At 34.4% G+C, this 23328-nt stretch overlaps 1 protein-coding gene across 1 annotated transcript; it reads right to left on the reverse strand.

Annotated features, from left to right (window-relative positions):
• Positions 1-13304: 13304 nt before the first annotated feature.
• On the reverse strand, positions 13305-14057 carry LOC149255412 (uncharacterized). The gene has a single exon (XM_089455033.1). It carries the CDS (start codon positions 14055-14057, stop codon positions 13305-13307), a length of 753 nt encoding a protein of 250 aa, XP_089311159.1.
• Positions 14058-23328: the final 9271 nt, after the last annotated feature.

The raw sequence follows: 23328 nt of genomic DNA on the forward strand, positions 1-23328 counted from the left end.
CTAGATCTCTCCGTGATTGAATTCTTTTATGAATTTATTAACAAGTTTAAAATTGAGAAGGTGGCATGCAGTTTGGTTTAGATAAAATATAAATCTCTTCATTAGAGTGGTTTGGTTTTGGCCAATTCTTTGTTGTATTATCTAAAAGAGTTATACCTAAATTACACAAACCATTAAGGAATCAATTGCCCTACCTATTTGATTTTATAATTGAGATAGTTGGATTGTAGATATTACAATCAATATCAATTTCATTATTCAATCATTTAAGGAGTGAAAAATAACTCGCTACAAAATGTATATTGGCATTAACCATTCAAATTTAAAATAGATCATATATATTGAAAATGATGAAACATTCAGTGAAATACTCTCCTAATTCTAGAGAGTAATTTTAGCAATGAACCCATCATACAATTATAATCCATGATATAGCTCAATTCTACAAAGTTTAAATTTCAAAGTTCTTCTCACATAAATGTTGATGAATAAATAAAATTGCACAAAATTTTTACTTTTATCTTTGGTACTACTCTTTCCTATGCACCCCGTTTACTTTGCAACATGTGGTGCAATTGCTATTTATGAAGACAATGAAATAGGAATTACAATTTATGATCAAATTTGTTTATCACTATCAATTTTGATGATAATGTAATGGTTGAGAAAGTTTATTACCATATGAGATTATCATTATCCATTTTGAGTATAATATAATGATTGAGACAAAGTTTAATTGAGGAAATTTTATATCCATTAAGAAAAGGGAGGAAATTTGGTCTAATTTTATTTCTATTAAAAAAACTAATAGTATAATAATCATAAATTGTCCATAAATTAATAACATAATAATCATAGATTGTGCATTAGGTGTATATCTATTAGTGACATAGTGTTCTATCATGGCAATATGAGGTGAAAATGTCACTAGTTAAATCCCTATGAGCACAAATCCAATCAAGAGTAGGGGTTGCCATCCCCACATGAGATATAATCCTTGAGTGATTTGATGGTTTAGATGCCCATAAATACTAGTTAACATCTATACATGTATCCACACATACATATAATACATTTCTATTTATATGCACCTATGAATTTGAATACCTAGTATGGGAAGAAGCTAAAAAATGTTTAATATAGAGGGATCACTTATATTTTATTTGATTATTGAGTGGAGAGCCGAGTTTAGGGTATATGTGTAGGTGTTAGATGTTAAATGTTAAATGTGTATGCATTAGATGCATCTAGTGTAAGAAAAATTGTATGTCACATTTTTAATGTCAACTATATAATAATAATAATAATAATAAACACAATCTTCCATGTTCTTAGTGCAATAAACCGGTTTGAGGCAAGTAATAAAAATAATAAATTTTTTTTTTTTATATTTTTTTATTAAGAAAATTAGGAACAGTTTTTTTAAATATAATAAAATCATAATACCATGGGCAAATACCATGGTTTATTAATACCATGGGCAATCTAGAATTTTAGTTATATGCTAGGATCTAGGCTAATACAAATATTACAATTTAATTTGTGATATTTTAATTTTGGTTTTTATTAATAAAATTAGAAACATTTTTTAGATAAAAGTAAATCATAATACCATGGGCCAATACCATGGTTTATCAATATGAGAGAGATAGATGCAGGAGGAATAGAGTGGGGGAGAGAGAGACAAAGGTGGGAGAGAGAGGAAGGAAGAGAGAGGAGCACAGAGAGAGAAGAAGAGAGAGAGGAAAGAACATATACATTGAGAGATAAATGTGGAGAGAGAGGGATTTAAAAGGGAGAGATGAAGATGGAAAGTGGGAGAGAGGAAACAACGGAAGAGAGAGAAAATAAGAGGATAGAGATAGGGAAAGAAGGAGAAGAGAGGGAGACATAGATATGGAGGGGGGAGAGAGGGGGGGGAGAGAAGGAGAGAGAGAGGGAGACAATGATAGAGTTGGAGAGTGGAGAGTGAGAGGGAGGTTGGAAAAGAAGGGATAAAGAGGAAGGAACAGATAGAGGACTTCGTAGAGAGAGAGAGAGAGAGAGAGAGAGAGAGAGAGAGAGAGAGAGAGAGAGATTGAGTTGGAGGAGGTGAGAGAGGTACGGAATAAGAAATATATAGATAGAGAATGGTAGATAGGGAGCGGTAGCAATGAGAGATAGATGGAAAGACAATGAGTGAGAGAGGAGAGCAGCATGAGAAAAGGAGAGTGGCATGAGAGAAGGAGAGAGAGAGGGATAGAAGGGGAAGAGGGAGATGAATGGAATATAGGGAGGGAGAGGAAAAGGGAGGGATATAGAGATAGAAAGATACGAAGAGAGAGTGTGTATGTTTTTGGGGTGAGAAGGAGAGAGAAGGTCAAATAGAGATATAGATGGAGGGTGTATAGAGGGAAAATGAAACAGGCAAAAAGAGGGAGGGAGGAAGAGAGATAGATATGGAGAGAAGTGGAAGAGAAAGAGAAGGGAAGAGAGAGAGAAGGGGAAGAGAGAGAGGGAGAGGGAGGGCTAGAGAGAAAGAGAGATATATGGAGAGAGAGAGAGAGAGAGTATGTATGTTTTGGGGATGAGATAGAGAGACAAAAAAAGAGAATTTGGAGAGAGAATATGGAGAGAGAGAATATTGAGAGAGAGAGAGAAAGGGTGGGAAGAGAGAGAGAGAGAGAGAGGGAAAAAGAAAGAGACAAAGAGATAGAGGGAGGAAGAGAGATAGATATGGAGAGAGAGTGTGTGTCTCACATTTGTTTAGGGGGCTGAGATAGAGAGAAAAATAAGGAGAGAAGGATGGACGTATAGATATAGATGGCAGTGGGAGAGAGGGAAGAAGAGAGAGAGAGTGGGCCAGAGAGGTGGAGAGAGAGAGAGATGGGGGAGAGAGGTAGTGGGGGAGAGATAAGGAGAGAGGGAGGGAGATAAACACAAAGAGACAAATACAAACATAGAAGTTAGATCTATAAATTCATAAATATTTTGGTTTTTGACTAAAATAAATGTATTGATTAGTCTAGTCAATGATTTGTAATCCCATTTGATTTTTTTCATTAGATGTATTAATTGGAGTGTAGATGTCAATTTCTAATCCTATTTGATAGCTTTCACTAGATGCATTAATTTGAGTTTGGATATTGATTTTTACTCTTATTTGATTTCTTGCACTCGATGGATTATTTTTAGTGTATATATTGATTTCTAACCCTATTTGATTTCATGCGCTAGACACATTGATTTCAATACAGATGTTGATTTCTAATCCTATTTGATTCTTTCCAGTAGATGCATTGATTTAAGTGTAGATGTTGATTTCTAATTTGATTCAACTAGATGTATGATGTAACTTAATTTCAAAGTAATTAGATTAATAACGTGCATTAACTCCTATGTTATAGTAATTCAACCATAAATACAATATTTGAATTTTAAATGTAAATAAAATCTCCACTCACCCAAAATGCTTGTGTAAAATATTTGTAATTGACTTATTTTTTATTATTCCCATTTTCAACCATTCACCATCCTAATCACTTTGCATTCAAACTAGGTAATAGAAAACAACTACCATTGATAATGATTTGGAGTTTAACACTCCATAAATCACAATGATTGACTTTGGAGATGTTATGAAACCAGCTCAAGAAAAGATAGAAAAGATAGATCAACGCCTTAGAATTCAGCCTCTTTGAGGGGGCAACCTCCTTTACATTACATAAATGAACAATTATTGGATGATTCAAATGACAAAACCTCCTTTCTATATATAGGAGTCTAAGGAGTCACAATATAACCCAGCCGACCTAACAATAATAATATAAAGCCACAAAACTAATAATAGAGGGATTCTATGGGGCACAGTAATAAAAATATGGGGATAATAGGGGCACAACAATATCAATAAGGGATGCAACTACAATAGTAATGGGGTAATCACTAGTATTATAGGGACCCAACGTGCCCCTCTCCTTCAAAAAAGTGTTGTCTTCAATGTTTGAGTAGTTTTGGATGCTTTTGTATAAAATTCTCATCCTCCCATGTGGAATCTTCAGCGGATAAGTTCTTCCACTTGATAAGATACTCCGAAATTGATCGATTTGATACCTGTCGAGTTCTTGTTTCTATGACTGCCTCCGGTTCCAATATAATTTTTCCTTCCTCATCAAGTTTTGGCAATATTGTTTGAACTGGGAGCTTGTCGCCGATAACTTTCCTTAAACATGAAACATGGAAAACTGGGTGCAATCGAGAAGCTGCAGGAAGCTCCAATTTGTATGCCATAGTACCAATCTTTTGCAACACCTTGTACGGACCATAATACTTTGGTGATAATTTATTATCCTTCTTAGCTTGCTTGAGGGACATTTTCTTATATGGTAGAAGCCGTAGGAATACCCAATCACCTACATCAAAACTTCTTTCGCTGCGATGTTGATCTGCCTGTTGTTTCATTCTATTTTGTGCCAACACGAGGTTATCCTTTAAGAGTTGGAGGACTTGTTGTTGATGTTCGATGTGATGTTCCACTGCTTGAACCTTATAATTTTCTCTTAAATATGATGTGATGGATGGTGGCTGATATCCATAAAGTGCCATAAATGGGGTCATTTTTGTTGTTGTATGGAAGGAAGTGTTATACTACCATTCAGCGAGAGGCAACCATTTGACCCATTGTGTCTATTTATCAAATACAAAGCAATGAAGATATCCTTCCAAACATTTGTTTACTATCTCAGTTTGCCCATCAGATTGAGGATGATAAGATGAGCTATGAGCTAACTGAGTACCAAGACAAGAAAATAATTCTGTCCAAAAATTTCCAGTGAAAATGGGATCTCTGTCACATACAATAATCTTTGGTTTTCCATGTAGCTTTTGAATTGTTTCCATAAATACAGTAGAAACTGTATTGGCTTTAAATGGATGTGATAATGCACAAAATTGTGCATACTTGGCAAGTCTGTCAACTACCACCATGATGACACTCTTTCCCTCAGACTTGGGTAAACCTGTGATAAAATCCATTGAAACCTCCTCCCAACGTTGGCTTGGAATGGATAAAGGTTGTAATAGGCCTGGTCTCTTAATTGTTTCAACTTTATTTTGTTGGCAAACCAAACATTCCCCCACAAATTTTTGAATATCTGATTTAAGGCCATTCCAAAAAAATTCCTTCTTAACCCTGTGGTAAGTTTTCAAAAATCCTGAGTGCCCTCCTAAGGGAGAAGTGTGCAATTCCATAAGAATCTTTTGTTTTAGTTGGGAATTCTTACAGAGGTATAAGCGATCTTTGTACCATAAAGAATCATTTTGCCAGCTAAATGTATCAGATGTACTAGAATCTTGTTGTAACTTTCGAATAAGTGCCCACACTTATTCGTCATTATTCCATTCCTCTCTTGCTTCGTTTATCCAATCTGGTTGGATAATAGAAATGGCGCACAATAATGCTTCCACATCCTCATCCTTTCTTGAGAGTGCATCTGCCACCACATTTTTCTTCCCTTTTTTGTAGATGATTTCAAAGTCATAACCCAACATCTTTGTGACCCACTTTTGTGTCTCTTCAGAGGATAATCTTTGTTCTAAAAAGTATTTAAGGCTATCATGATCCATTTTTACCTTCAAGTGTCTTCTCATTAGGTAGGGTCGCCATTTCTTAAGTGCATGGAGTATTGCCAACATTTCCTTCTCATAAATAGCTTTGTGTAAAAACTTTCCCTTGATTGGACGACTTTCAAAAGCAATGGGTCTTTCATCTTGCATTAAAATAGCACCAATTCCATTTCCTAAAGCATCACATTCCACAATAAAGGTTTTTATGAAGTCCGGTGTAGCTAAGACCGGTGCTTGGCACATTGCCTCTTTAAGATGTTCGAAGGCCTTTGTTGCTTCTGGAGTCCATGAAAATGCGTCTTTCTTCAATAATGTTGTTAGAGGTGCTGCTATTCTCCCATAATTCTTAACAAACTTGTGATAATACCCTGTCAACCTGAGAAATCCTCGCAGGTGCATTATGGATGTGGGGATTTTCCATTCCTTAATGGCTTTAATTTTGCTAGGGTCTACCTTAACTCCTTCATGAGATACAATATGACCCAGATATTCCACCTCTTGTACTCCAAAGAAACATTTGGATCTTTTTGCATATAATTGTTTCTCCTCCAATATTTGTAGCACCCTCTCAACATGTTCAACATGATCCTTCCAAGACTTGCTGTAGATTAGTATATCATCAAAAAATACTAACACAAATTTTCTAAGGAATGGTTTGAAAATGGAATTCATCAAACCTTGAAATGTTGAAGGTGCATTGGTAAGGCCAAAAGGCATGACCAAAAATTCATAATGACCCTCATGAGTTCTAAATGCTACTTTTGGAATGTCTTTAGTCTTCATTCTGATTTGATGATATCCTGAATGAAGATCCAACTTGGTGAAGTAAATTGATCGATGCAATTCATCCAGTAATTCATCAATGACGGGAATGGGAAACTTATCTTTAATAGTGAGCTTGTTGAGCTCCCTATAATCTAGACACATGGACCATGATCCATCCTTCTTGTGCACTAATACTATTAGAGCAGAGAAAGAACTTTGACTCAGTTGAATTATACTAGCCTCTAGCATTTCTGCAACCATACGTTCAATTTCACTCTTTTGGGCATAGGGATATCTGTACGGCCTGATGTTTGGAGGAACACTTCTTGGAATCAGATGAATAGCATGATCATAACCACGAATAGGTGGGAGACCTTTGGGAGTCTCAAATACCTTGGAATGATCGTCCAATAATTTTTGGAGATTTGGATAAATAGATGATTGCAATGTGGAAACATCTAGCGAACATAATTGTGGAATTACACAACTTTGTTCCTTTTTTATAAGCTTTGTCATACCGTTAGAGCTGATTATCTTTCTCGGTTTCCCTTCAATACCCCTTAATTCAACTTCCTTTCCTTCCACCGAAAATTTCATGAAAAGTTCTTGAAAATTAAAAGCTATTATACCCAAGGATTGTAGCCATTGAACTCCTAGTACAACATCATCACCTCCCATTGGAATGGAAAGAATTGGGCTAGTCAATACATATTCTCCCATCGATAGCTTGATATTATGGCACTTTCCAGAGCAATTTATTGTTCCTCCATTTGCAACCATCACTTGACACTCTGGTGCTGGATATAAGAAGTAATTCAATTCTTTTGCTACCTTACAATGAATAAAATTGTGGGTACTTCCTGAATTAATCAACACTATTACTTTTTTCTTCTTGATTTGTCCTTCTATCTTGATGGTTTGATGAGTGGTAATTCCTCGCCGATGCATTACAAGATATGGTTGGATTCATTTCTTCTTTATCTAGGGTTTGTTCTTGGAGTATATCCTCTTGTTTTGACCTTTCTTGCTCCTTTTCTTCTTCCTCTTCACAATCTATGTAGAATAATTTCTTCTCAGCAGACTTATGACCTTTAGTGTATTTGCTATCACAACTGTAACAAAGCCCTTTTACTCTTTTTTCTTCCAATTGTTGTGGTGTCAACCTTATAGGTTTTGGAAGACTAGGGGTAACAACACTTCCATCTTTATAGTTGTGAGTGGTATGCTTCCTGGTTGCCATAATTTTGCTTTCCATTTTTCTTGCTAACCTAAATGCCTTCTCTAATGAATCAGGTTCCCAAAGGCGAACATCATGTTGGATATTATCCTTTAAAGTCCCTATGAACACATCAATCCTATGCTCCTCTGGAATATTTTTTACCCTGATGTTCAATTTTTGGAACTCCTCAATGTGCTCCATTATTGAACCCTTTTGTTTGAGACTTATCAATTGTCTAAAAAAAGTGTTGCTTTTTGTATCCTCATAATGTGCTGTTAATTATTTCATAAAAATTGCCCAAGTGATAATTTGTTTACGAGAGCAAAGCCATTGATACCATACAAACTGATTTGGTTCCAAATATAAAGTTGCAATAGGTACCTTTTGTGTGTTTTTCACATTATTGAGATCGAAAAATTGCTCCATCTGTAATATCCATGTTGCGGGATCCTTGCCATCAAACTTCCTCATATCGATTTTTGGAATATGGTGGGTCTTCGATCCCACATTAGAGTCTAAGAAATCATGATTAACATTTCTTTCGTTCGCATCATGAGTTTCCTTTACTACCTTTTCACCATTAGTAAGTATTTCTTGTAGAAAATTTGTCAAATTTGTCTTCAAATCTTCCTTGTCTATCTTCAAATCTGTCTTCAAATCTGCCATGTCTCTCTTCAAATCTGTCTTCAAATCTATCTTCAAATCATCCATCTTAACTTCCACGCCATTTATCTTAGATTCCACGCCATTTATCTTAGCTTCTGTTAGCTTTTGTGAGAGTGACATTTGTTGCACTTGTTCTTGTAATTTTGATATATCATGTAGCATTTCTTCCACTTCTTCATGAGTCATGCTAGAGCTTTCAGATTGCTTACTAGGTGTTTGCATTTCATTTCTTCGGGGCATCAGTTACTGATAATAATTCTCTACTATGCCCTTTGAATTCCTTCAAAATAAATTTTCAAACCAAGCTTAAGAAAAAATTTGAAAAAATCTACACGCCTTTTTCACTTTGTAGGAGCTCGATATTGCCTCTGATGTATCTCTGTACTTTCTGATCATCCAATTCTGAAATTGTGATCTATAGTAGCCCTCTGTGTCCTCTTTCCAATGCCACCAGTCTGACCCAAATTGGATTCTCCAAGGAAGAGTTATGTGAAATCCACCACAGTGACTTGATTATAGACTAGTTCAGTAGACCGAACTTGTACGACATGCCAGGAGTCACTGTTTTGACCTTTGGCTTTGAAAAATATCTACAAAAAACTACAGTCCATCCTCTTTCTGAAACTTCTTACTAAATTTCAATCCGATGCTCAAAGAGAAAGTTATGACGATTTTCCCGAGGTCATCTGTTTGGAATGTAATTCAGGAGTTTGCAAAAAGACCAACTTCCTCAGATCATATCTCCGCAAATGTAGCACGAAACACTGTGAAATTTGGACCCGACGTTCAGCATGATGTCTTCTCTAATGGGTTTTTTTAGCTTCTGAAACGTCGCAGAAAAAAAAAATTATAGCGAAAATGCCACGATGACCTATTTGGATGAGTGAAACCCTAGAATCCAAAGCTCTGATACCAAATGTTATGAAACCAGCTCAAGAAAAAATCAACGCTTTATAATTCAGCCTCTTCGAGGGGGAAAACTCCTTTACATTACATAAATGAAGAATTCTTGGATGATTCAAATGACAAAACCTCTTTTCTATATATAGGAGTCTAAGGAGTCATAATATAACCCAGCTAACCCAACAATAATAATATAAAGCCACAAAAATAACAATAGAGGGATTCTATGGGGCACAATAATAACAATATGGGGATAATAGGGGCACAACAATATTAATAAGGGATACAACTACAATAGTAATGGAGTAATCACTACTATTATAGGGACCCAATAGGAGAAAGCTAAAATTAATATTGGAGAGCAAGAGAGACCAGGTATGATGTTTACTACAATATCCGAGTTAAATATTTTAATGGTTTATGATTTGAACTCCCATTTTCATATGTTTGATATAAAAAGATGAAAAAACTAATATTTGTGAAAATAATAATAGTAGAAGAGAATAATTTGATATTGATGACAATGAAGATTGTTAGTAATTGACTACATTCTTATTATTGATATTTTCTATCATTCAACATTGTTACATTGTCACTTTGCATTCAAAATTTCTATTTCATCATTTTTCATTGTTCAAGTTACTAACACTCTCTCTCATGAGGAAAATTAAAAATTAAATTAACCAAATTAATCTTAGATCAAAATAATTAGGTGTCAAAGATCTCAACCTAAAAAGATGATATTATAATTTTTGGATTCATATGAATGCACATGAATATTTATGTATTTTTTTTCAAAATTTGAATATTTATGTCTTTTTTCTTTGACTTGTTTTTTATTTTTTATTTCTCAACTTATAATATTGGTTAATTATCCATTATTCATTTCTATTTTTAACATTTTATTCTTCACTCTAAATATTGATGACCTTATACCAAAGTATTTCATACCTTAAATTTTACTATTTTTTAATATCTACTAGTTTTCTTAGTAGTAATGAGATTCTAGGGAAATGAATGATGAATTAAAATCAATGTATGCAATATTTTACTATTTCTAATTCATTGAATCATTTATGGTGCATGAATCAATTTATTTCATTATTACATTTGAATTTGATATATATATATATATATATATATATATATATAAACACACATAAAAAACACACCCTAACATCCCCATGCCCCCTAAATTTCACGGAAATTTAGGGATGCTCCCACATTCTCTATTATGTGTCTACCTATTCATGCTTCCCCTCATCATCTATTATCACACACATGTGGGATATTTCATGAAGTGAGTTTCTTTGTATGTAGCAAGATCTCATGATTTTCCATGGTATAGATTATCTAGGAAGAAAATATGGAAACAATCTTAAGTCTTCATCATTTATATGGAAAAAGAGCTCTTTGAGAATGTGTTCTTAAATAAAATTTCTGATTTATTTACGATAATATCAATATGTTTATTGAACTATTCTTGAATTATATATTTGAAGAGCTTAATACACTTGCAATCATTAGTGTCGCTAGCCCAATTGGAATCAAATAAACGAAAAAAAAAAAGAGACCCCCTTTAACTATAATGTATATCAAAATTAAGTATACCTTGGTTATATCTAGGTGTCATTTTTACTACTTCATATTTTCTCTCAGTTGGTGTTTTCACATACAATCCATACGTCTTTCAACACTTCCATATAATGCATTCTTAATTATATATACCCATTTGTATTTAACTTCTCTTTATGAATAGGTAGAGATCCCAAATGTTGTTCACCATTATGGAATGATGCTACTCATTCATTTATGTCTAAATAATGATGGCCAAAATATTTTACAAGTGCTTCTATATTAAGGCCTCAAACACTAATCTCTAGGTTCACCAACTTCTTCTTGCATTTTATGTACCATTTGACTAATTTAGGGTGTTGGTACAAGTTCAAAAGATTTGAAAGGGGCTTGAGGCATCACAAGAAGCATAATTATCAAAAATATTTTAATGATGTTTATCAACAATATATTTTGCCAAAGTAAAATTTTAGTGGCTAATATTCAAAAGTAAGGTAATTTCCTATCTTTTTCCAAAAAAAATTAGCAAATTTCCACCTTCAAAGGGGCCAAAATTCTATACTATAAAAAATCATTAAAAAATTGGATATTTTATAAAAATATAGCCAAACATTTTACTTATTTCATATTGGGTACTAGTAAAATTCACCAAAGTTTGTAAACTTTAAGATAAATTTCTATCCTTAAAATTTTACTTACAATAGAGTGAATCACGGTATTTTGATTACTAAGTTGTGGTATTGAGAAATAATTTAGATCATCAAATGGCTAAGGACGAATTTTATTCATGTAAGCACTAACCCAAAGTTACCACTTTTATACAACCTAGTAATATCATCAAGAATTCAAAATAATAGAACATGCTTAAGATATTTCACTTCCTTGATGACAAGGAGGCAAGGTGAATTTTTTGTTGATTTAAAATAAACAATTTGATATAGTAATAAAAAGTTAAGGAATATAAAGCAACTATTACTAATGTAAAACATAAACCCATGGTTAATATCAACAACATAAAATTCATTACTAAGTACAACAATAATTAGGAAGAAATTAAGTTCCTACATTGACTTTATTTCAAATATGTACTAAACCTAATTATTGTATGTTAAACAATAAATCGACTTAATTTATTGTTAACTTGAAGTCCTCTTCTTCTTAACATATTGGAGCCTATAATTTTCCTTTCTCATAAATTAAAGATTGTATCAAAAGAATTTAAGTGTGATGATTGATTGTATGATGAGATTTCACTATTAAAATTCATAAAGTGAAAATAATTTAATATGTGATAATGATTCACCTCATTCAATATCAATATGTATTTCTAACCATATAAATTTAATGATTTACATAATAAGATTTACAATATAAATTTTACCATAAAAACTTTTAATTAAGAAATCCAACCAACATTTAATATTGACAACCTTTCCCTAGCTAATGGCCTTGAACAAAGAAAATTGCTTTCAATTCAAAGTAGCTCTTGAAACTATACAGAATATAAATTTTGAGTATTTAGGCATTGATACACCTTATACAAAAGGAAATTTGAAAAACTTTTATGAAAAAGGAAAGCTAAAAGAAGGAATTCATTTGGTCAAATTTAAAAGAGTATGAGGTGGTTTGGTCGAACGTTCTCTATTTTGAATTTATCAACATACTATATCTATTAATAGCTCAAACCTCTAGAGGTGCAAGAGAGTATATTTTTCATTTTATTTGTGTACTTCACTCTCTTGAGACTCAAGGGAGTACCAATTTAAAGTCATGGATTCAATTTAAATGATTTGATGAGCTTTATTTTTGTAATAAATTGCTATGAGAATTAACAACCCAATTATAAAATTCAGGTATTTTGTCACATGTTTAATACTTTAAGAAACAAATCACATGTTTAATACTTTAAGAAACAAATCACATAACAGATTTTCAAAATTTATCTTTGAAAGATAGCTCTACCTTTTTTTTAAATAAACATTATTTCAAATTGAGTGTTAAGCCATTATTAGGATATTTTAAGTCTTTGATTATAACTTGACAAGCTGAAAACTCTACTAGTTTACATTCATAAAAATGAATTATTTGATATATTAATAGAAAAATTATTCACAGAAATGAATTATAACTAATTATGTTTTTAAAATTAATCACATCATTAGAATTTAGTCTAAATTTCTAACCAACTAATATAAATATGAATTATTTAATGTACAAATAAAAATTGTTAAATAAATTTAGAACAATGTAAAACATAAACCTATAATTAATACTAACCCAAAATCATTAGTATATACAACAATAACTAGAAAATCAAATTACTACATTACACCATTCTCTTAACATGAAATTTACTACCACAATGTACATAACTACCTAATTTGTTCAACTGATTATCTACTACCTAATAAGCAAATGGACGGTCCTAACAGCTACATTTTTTTCAGAATTAAAAATACCCCTTCAACACTGACTACGATCCCCGAAAATAAAATAGAAATGGAATTGATACATTAAACTCTGAAAAATGAATTCTACAGAACCAGCAAAATTGATGTTCTCACTCAGGAAATCAACGACGATAACAATAATAATCCCTATCTCGATCTTCATCGTGCGCAAAGGATGACCTTCTCCTCTCTCTGTCAAATTGCAACTTTAGCGATGACGAATCTCTGTCATTTTCATCAAAGTTATACCCTTGTAAAGCTTCCATGGCAGTTGTGGCACACTTAGGGTTATCGAATTCCACAAAACACAGAACAAATACAGCACTCGCTGATTCTCCTTCTCCATCTCCACGAGATTTTTTGGATTCCATGGGCTTTTTAACAATCCTCACTTCTTTGAAACCGCGGAATGGGCGAAATATGTGAGCTGCTTCTCTACTAGTGCAATCGCTTGGCACACCCATCACAAACAATGTGTTGGATGCATCTTCTGGTAGATACGGAAGATCATCGACAGGCTGCCTCCTCCCAATTAATGGGTCTAGCCGATGGCTGTCAGACCTGAAATTAAACCCCTTATCTTCTCTTAACCTATTTGAATATGTAAGCGGCTCAGTCTGCGAAACAAAGCGAGGGTCATCAAGGAAAGGAAGAGAAGGAGCATGAACATGATCATCCAATAAGCGAACCCCTACTCTGTCATCACCTCTGTCAGCAACCCTGAGGTCTTCCCTAGGGTTAACGTAAACACCAGACAATGACGTATCACGAGTATAGTCATAATCATAATCATTGCGAGGCCGCTTGGCGAGTACGGAGCTTCGCCGGTCCCTTTCTCTCTCAGCGCCTGTTGCTCGGAATTCTGGGTACTCCATGTTTCTCTTTCTTATTACCCGAACAGAATCAAAGACCGTTGTGCCCTAATAGAGTAATACAGAAGCCAAAAAATAGCTGGAAACAAACGCTTTTATTGCCCAATGTCGTGGCTCCTGTAGAATTTACGATGTAAATGTATTAATATAGGGAGTATGGAATATACAGATATATTTTACGGTGCTCATGTATTTATGGTCGGCCCATTTTAATTGTTATATTGTCACCAGCCAAACCCGATGATCCATCATTTGTCTTCTTTAAATGCTTAAATCTCAAAATTGGGGTTGTATTGTTGGGAGTATGGTTGGTTCTCCTGTTCACCAGCATTCAAATTTCACGGGATACTTGTGATAAATCTCAAGATGTGGACTACCTCTTTACATAAAATCTCTGTTCTTATTAGTCTCTGCCATCTATAGTAATAAAAAACGATGTACTTAACATTAGTCTGCTTGAACGCGTCCGTTTATCGAGTATAGACAAAGTTTTTTACATCATAGTGGTTTATGGTCTTATTTGGCCTCTTCCCGAGGCAGAGGCGCTGAAATCATATCTTATGTTGTATTTGTCCGGGTCTTTCTCATTCATTTTTCAGAACTGTTTGATTAATGCTAACATTAATCTGGCATTAATCTGGCAATATAAAATGCTAGCTCTTATTGCATTTGAACTATCAGGAGGCTGAACCTGTTGATATCACTGTTGCAATGTGTCACTCTGCATGTTGTTGTGGTGTCTACAGAACAGATGTTGTTGCTGACGGTAGACAGACAAAACAGATGTTGTATAACCATACCTAAAAGCATATCTAGATCGATATACATAACCAGTTGTTGGAATGAGACGCAGATCCAGATCGAACATTAGTTTCAGTAACAAATTCATACGCATAAGATGTTGCTGAGGGACGAAGCACCACATCCATGACCTGCAATGCTTCTTGCGGAAGCGACACAGGCTCCCCTGCTAAGTACTGTGCCAGTTGCTTCAAGTGAATCGTTGTGGCCTGCCTGAATAACATGTGGTAAGTCCTAACCCGCTTGAACAACTCTCAAATGCTCATTTGATCTCATGATAAAGCTCGCTTTTGATTCCAAATTTTCCCATTTCCAAACTCATTATAGCTCTCTAACTCTCACTGGTACAATTACTCATAATAAAACATGCAATTTTAATACTACTGTACAGGTTTCCACAATTATTGCATTAATTTGAAGAATTTCTATTATACCAACTGAACATAGAATATACACAGAGAACTACAAGAACATTTTAAAGCTCAGAAAGGGATCTTACAGCAACCATAGAGATTTATTGTCTCGTCTATGAATCTCTACAGTCTTCTTCTTTGGTCACATAGGCAGCAATCAGGCTCCCCTGCTAAGTACTGTGCCAGTTGCTTCAAGTGAATCGTTGCGGCCTGCCTGAATAGCATGTGGTAAGTCCTAACCCGCCTGAACAACTCTCAAATGCTCATTTGATCTCATGATAAAGTAGTCCTAACCCCCTGAACAACTCTCAAATGCTCATTTGATCTCATGATAAAGCTCGCTTTTGATTCAAAATTTTCCCATTTCCAAACTCATTATACCTCTCTAACTCTCACTGGTACAATTACTCATAATAAAACATGCAATTTTAATACTACTGTATAACGTTCCACAATTATTGCATTAATTTGAAGAATTTCTATTATACCAACAGAACATAGAATATACACAGAGAACTACAAGAACATTTTAAAGCTCAGAAAGGGATCTTACAGCAACTATAGAGATTTATAGTCTGAAGACTGTGTCCCGATCTGAAGCGTCGAAGCTTCACAGAAGAAGAAGACGAGCTCATCATCAAACTCCACTCCTTCGTTGGCAACAAGTATGTCATTTTATCTCCGTTGTTGCTGCAATGGATTTCCTTTTAAAGCTGGATCTAGCTGGATCTGTCATGAAAATCTAACTTTTGAAGTCTCACTGATTGAAGTGATTTTCTAATCAGTCTGTGAAATTGTGCAGGTGGTCTTTAATTGCACGGAGATTGCCCGGACGGACGGACGGACAACGCGATAAAGAACTACTGGAACACACACATCAAAAGAAAATTGTTGAGCAAGGGACTCGACCCCAGACCCATCGTCCACTCGGCCAGCCAAACAATATGCCCGGCCTATTCCCGAGCACGAAATTCCAGCTTATGGTAGAATCCAGCCTGCAGGCTGTTTTGCGCCAATGCAGGTCTTAAAAACACCAGAAGCAACAGAGAATTCACGATTTTGAATGCCATTATAATTAAATGCTTCACCGTCATTGCAGTGCTGAAGAATATCTCCTCTCTTTCTTAAGATGAACACCAACAGTGACAGCCATCAAGTTTGGAACTGTACTCCAAGTTCCCAACGCCTAGACTCCAATGAAACGCTTTGAGCTTCCACCCGGTTTTATCTCACTGAATCTGGCATTTTCTCGAGCTTTATCTTCGCAGGTCTGTAGCAATTTCTCGGCTTTATCTTTGCAGGTCTGTAGCAAGCGCTGTAACAGACTCATTCTTAGCTCATTCTGCAACTAAACAAGCCACTGGCTTTGAACATTTTGAGAGGGTGCACCTGTTCAACATGCAAGCCCATGCAAGCCGTCGTGCCAATCGACTCGTCGCGTTTAGGAGAGGAACATTAGAGCGGCATACCAGAAATAGCATGCATGCAACACACGTATATCATGCATGTTAGCCCCACCCGTGTATTTTCCAACTCGGTATATGCTGCTTTGGTGGCACCCGTGTCTTTTCCAACTCGTGACATAGGAAAGTACTTGAAAAACTAAAAATGAGCGTGGTTTGAGGTTCATCCTTTCCAGCCACTTAACGTTGCTATTAAACGTCTTGATACCTTGAACGCGTGGTTTGACGTTCATCCTTTCCAGCCGCTTAACGTTGCTATTAAACGTCTTGATACCATGAACGCGTGGTTTGAGGTTGATCATTTTCAGCCGCTTAACATTACTATTAAACGTCTTGATACCATGAACGCTTAGGTTCACTTTTTCCACGTAGAAAAGCGGACATACCTCAAGGGTCCTTAGATTCTCTCCGACCGGAAAATATTTGATACTTAGCTTTTCCAGGCAACGTCGCTTTCGGCGATGGAGGACAGCGATTAGATTTTGATTGTTCGTACGGACGGCCAGGTTCTAACTCGAGATTTCAACGGAGCGGGTTACATGCAATGAACAAATCCACCGTGGAGTTACAATAAAAAGATTCAAACTGAGAAAGAAAGGAGTGGAAATGAGAAAGAAGGTTTTTGATGAAACGCATTCAAAACCCTAGAAGCCGCAAACGCAAGAACCAATCGCTGAGGAATGCATTTGAGCCTTTTGTTCTCTGTGATGCTGAAGTCGCGGTTATCGTCTTTTCTGAATATCATGCATGCAAGACACGTATATCATGCATGTTAGCCCCACCGGTCTCTTTTCCAACTCGGTATATGCTGCTTTGGTGGCACCCGTGTCTTTTCCAACTCGGTATATGCTGCTTTGGTGGCAGGGACTTACTGCCTTAGCAGCCTTCCTTGTTAAATTATGAAGTTTCTAATATATTTGACTTAACCACGCTTAAATTAATTCACGAATTACCAATTCATCGTGACTTTAAATAAATAAATATAATCAAAATATTTTGAACTCTGAAATTAACCGATCTTATTCTTGCTGAAGCATAAGTTGTATTTGGAACATCACAATCCCATATATTCAGCCTCGCTCGTGTTTGGAACATAACAATCCCATATATTGCTCGGGATTTTGTTTGCAAAGATCTCGCTAAGTTCATCATACTTTAATCTCTAAGTTCGTCAGATTTTTATTAATGGATAACATTTAATTTTCTAGCTTTCACATTAGGTATTTTTTTTTGAAAAAATTCTCTCTATAATCCCTTTTATTTACATATGTGCTCTACAAATACTTTTGTTGAGGGAGGTAACTATCTCCTTTTCTGGTAAGTGTTTTATAGTTTTTATAAAGTTTGGTACGGGCATTCACTCTTATAAAATAGTGAATAAATATTATATGCTAAAATGTAAAAATTTGTAAAATTATTTGTTATGAAATGGTGAATAAATATTATTGGTTTATTTATTATAAAATAGTAAAAATCTATTACATAAGAAATGTAAAATTTTGTATAAATATTTGTTATAAAAAAGATGAATAAATATTATAGGTAAGAGGCCAGAGATTTTATGTAATTAAGGGAAATATTTATCATCAAATTTAAATAAATTTAAATAGGTTTAGTGTAGCTTTCAATAAATAAATAAAATATTTATTTTTTACACTAATTTGTTTTCCATGGGTATCATTTATATTGGATTTAACACATCATATTAAAGGTCATCATTTTAGTTTTAAAATTGGATTCAACATATGATATTAAAATTGATATTTTCAACTTCAAATTGTCATGGTTTCTCTCTACTTCATATTATTATTACTTGCTCTTGCATAAGCTAACTCTCAATTTTACAAATAACAAGGAATACTAAATGTGTTTTGCACGAGTTCATTAACATTGCATTTAACACGTCATATCATATTAAACGTTATATTTTCAATTTCAACATCCAATTTAACACATTATGAAAACATTTCTCCCAATCACTAGAACTACATCCAATTCATAGTGGAAGATCAACAATTATACTCTACCTTCTTCTCGATTTAAACCTATGACCTCTTATGAGGAAACACATGTTCTTAACCATTAGGCCCACTCAAATATGTTAATTATCATTTTTATTATATTTATGGTCATACAAATAATAAAATGAGAAATACAATTTATTAAAATATAAGTCTCATTTTATAACGACAATTTCTTATAGTCATGTTAATAACCATTTTTACACTGTTGACTATAAAGTCAATGAAATAGCAATTACAATTTACTATCAATAACTTTATCACTATCCATTTTGAGTATAATATATTAGTTGAGATAGTTTAATATTTAAATGAATTTATCATCATCCATTTTCACTTTAAATTAATGGTTGAGACAAAGTGTCATTATGGAAAGTTTATAATATATTAGCTAAGATAGTTTATTATTTAAAAGAATTTATCATTATCCATTTTCACATTAAATTAATGGTTGAGAAAAAGAGTCATTATGGAAAGTTTATTTCCATCAATAAAAGGGAGTTAAATTGAAATAAATTAATTTTAGTAAACAATTTTAATAATATAACAATCATATAATTCCCACATGGTTTAAAATACTTGGTTACAAGGTGTTTTTTTAAGACATTCTATGGTAAAAATGTCACTAGTTCAAAACCCTATGGACACAAAGCCAAATTATGAGTTTCGCGTGGCCTAGATCACCTATGATCACTCTATGATTTGGAATCTTAGATTCCTCTACATGGAAGTCTCTCTAACCATAAGTGCAATGCAATATTCCCAATGGAAAATAATAGTAAATAACATAGACCAAAAATAATAGGAAATTCACACATGCATGCACAATTAGTAAACCACACAATATGAGTAGTAAATTTGAGTCCTTTTTTTTGTAAGCTTGCGAGGACGATATCTTCATCATCTCTAATATATCACCCACATCCAGGAACTGAACCGGTGACTTCACATTAATGAGTGCTTTAATAGAGCACATTGACCAAAAAGGAGTGGAATGATGGAACCTAGGTTTGCTTCTACAAACGTACAAGCTAGGTGAAAGATGTAGATCCTAAATGGTAGAAATGACTTAAACTCGTAACTTATATTGCCCATAAATTTTGTTGTTATTGTTATTGAAAGAGTTGAATTGGTATTTCTGCGCTCAATATTGCTCCAAAAATTATGAAAATATAATATGAGGCTTCTCAAAGCAAACCCATAAAAGCATAGAAATGGTTTAGCTTAATGCCAAGTGAAGATCAAACCCACCAAGTGTTGTGAATTATCGAGTTACCAATAAAACAAAATGTTAAAGGAATTTTGATTTCTAGCCCATCTATTGCGTGGAAAATTTTGAAATTTTGACCATGGAATCCTCTCAGAAAATGATGAAAAATCTAGAAAAATTTTGCGTAGATTCTAGATTATCCAAAAACGATAATTTAGGGAAAAAACATGAGAATGTTGAGCTCTACATCCAACAAGAAATCATGTCAGCAAACGATCCAAATCCACCTCTAGAAATAGGTGAAATAGAGAGTGCAACCCACTCTCATACCACCCTGTAACGATGCCTCCCTTCATATCTACCCATTTTCACGAGCTTTCCTGGGGTAGACATCAAATGAGGGGCTACTATGACAACACTCGACCTCCTAGGTAACCTTGAGGAAGTGAAATTGGTAAGAACGCACAACGCAAACCTTGTATACTTGTTATGATACTCCCATGAGCCTTCTGAGTTATCCCCATGACTAGTCTGTGGATCCCACTAAGTTTTAGACCATTAAATGCGTGGACTCTACCTTCATATGGACAAGAGTGAATCTAGAAGGCTCTAGTCACTCGCACACTTTTGAGGCCGAGAATCCAAGTCTCTACCGAGATATCCGTGTAGCTTTTAGAATCCATAATTTACATGAAAACAAGACTTGTAAGCCAAAAACTCGCTCCAGGACTAGGCCTCACCATCCCCAACCAAGACTTACATTCTCTCAAACACTTGACACCAATGCAATCTACACAACATGAATAAAAGATAGAACATAAATGACTGATAACTCATATGATACTTGAAAAGAAGGATTACCACCCTCTTCCCATAACTTTTTGACATCAACTAAGTCTTGCATATATTATCCTTTCAGTCGCAAGTAAATACATGAAATAACCATGACTATAACTAGTCATATAACCTGCTTATAACCATACTTAAACCATGTAAATATCAATGAAATAAAAACCATTAATACAACATAATAACAAGTACTAAATCAAGGGAATTGAATTTTTATTAAGCATAGGCAAGAGCCAACAAAATTTAGGGCTTCCACATACCACCCGACCATAGACATGGTTGGACCAAATATTTTTTCAGCCAATCATCCATGTGCCATATTTCAAGCATGAATATGGGAACTCATGGAAAAAATAATCCAAAAAAATACAGGGGAATCTAGAGGTTAAAACACCTCCACCCTCACCAAACCGTGATCTCACCAAAACCGGCACCGAGATCACAAAACGAAACCAAGCTTATAATTCCTCCAGACTCCATCGCTATCCTTGAGGAATTTTATGTCTCCTTGTCTCTTATGCTTTACCACAATACACACGAGATCACTAGGCCCTAAATCAAGACACCACACTAAGGATTTACAATATATCCCGCCAAAAATGGTCAAGGGATTCCTCAGCCTTCGAGAATTTTCCTCAGCCCACCTCCGCCCCAAATTCAAAAACCATTAGTGAATTCGAAATCTCAAAACCAAGAAAAAATCCCATCACGCCATGGCTATCTTGAAAAAGGAAAGGCAAGGATGAAAGCCATTGTCATAACCCAGCAAGACCGTGTCATTAACAACTAGAGAACCAAATACCAACATGAAAATCCATGGATGCCAAAACCATCTAGCAAATCACACCTATAATATGTTATCTGCAAACTTTCATGTTGAATTTTCTTGATCCTCCTCTTCATTGCGTGCTCTTTGCTTTCCTTTCTTTTCCGTGTCCTTCCTTTGCTTACTTTTCCCTTCCTTGCTCCAAAGTTAGAATGCTCCAAGAAAACTCTGTCCAAGAGTGTGAGAGAAAGAGAATAATGAGAGAGCTCTAAAAATAAATTGACCAAAAGCCATGAATTGATTCTTAGAAGCCTTTTTATTAATGAGGCCTCTATTTTGTTCATTTTCCATTATTTTCCTTCAATTACCTCCTCACATGCAACCTATGACCTTTCACCTTCCTTTTATCCCAATTTCCTTTATTTTCATAAATAAATGTTCCAAAATACCTTTTCCCCCTTTTTAATGCCTTAGTCATTGCATTTTCCAATTTACCTTAGCCATAAACACATCGAGTGATGCACATTAGGATATCTTTGCCCAACATTCAACTTGGAAAATGTGTCCCTTAACCGTGGTATTTTTTCTCCTTTATTAACTTTTATTACATGAACTTTTAACGAGGTGTTTTTACAAAGACATTGCAAACAAAACAAAGTTCAACAGAAGGCAAGGAAAGTTCATTTTCTTTGCACTTATAGGATTATCACACAATATATATGGAAAATAATGTGAGTCATTACACTTATAGAATGGGAACAGTGCGTTGGGTTGCTCTATCCCAGAAAAACAAAGTGTGATGGGGCTAATTTGCTTAAAACACGCAAAACAAACCCTAACCAAGCTCAAAAATAAGATCTCCTAAATCCAATGACCATATGAACAAGCCAAATAAAGTTGATTTCAGAGGTTCTAAAAGGCTAGGAAAAGAAAATCACTAAATAACATCTCATTCCCCAATGGAGTTGCAAAGTTGTTCTATGGATAAATTCCTTCTATGAATAGAAGTAATATCCCTACACTTAGTGGCTTATTCTAGAAACAACCAAGAAAAAATTGCAAAGCTTTCCTTAGATAATTTTGAAATACAAGAAGAAAACCTACTTTGAATACATTGCAAGCTTCCTATTTCTCCTTACCTGTTAGCTCCATCTCCAACTTGAATTTCTAAAAGTGGAACATACAAATCATCAAAACAAGCAAGAGAACCAAAAAAAAATAGAAGCATATACAAACAACTCTAAACAAGAAGTCAAGGTTTCAAGTTCTACATATGCATAAATAAGACATAGTGTGTAGAAGAAAGAATGCACTTTTGTATTAATAATGGCAAGAAAATATTATAACCTACATAGAAATTGACCTTATAGATCTCTCCTATCTATCTTGTCCTTATGTTCCCACAATAGAAAGCCTTCAATCACACCTCAAGAACATGGATGGATTATGGACCTCTATACATAAATGAGTAGCATAAAGTCATAATTCATAGTCTCCAAAAGCCACAAAGAATCTATGGCACAGGTTGTTTTTATAGGGTAAATGAGGTGGTTTGGGATTTACCATTCTATGACTTAGATCCGCATTAGGGGGAGGTAATTTCTATGGGATAAGAGATAAGACCCCAATATTAGGAGTTTGAGATCAGATCCAACAATAAATAGTTAAAACTACTCCTAAAGCTTCTAGAGAGAGAAACTTCAAAATTAATTTTCTTTCCTCATTTCCAAGTGTTCATTGCAATTTTTGTG

This window comes from Pinus tabuliformis, chromosome 7, assembly GCF_031772625.1.
Source record: "Pinus tabuliformis cultivar Carrire ecotype Pingquan chromosome 7, CPIR1, whole genome shotgun sequence".
In the NCBI taxonomy this organism is placed as follows: Eukaryota; Viridiplantae; Streptophyta; class Pinopsida; order Pinales; family Pinaceae; genus Pinus; species Pinus tabuliformis.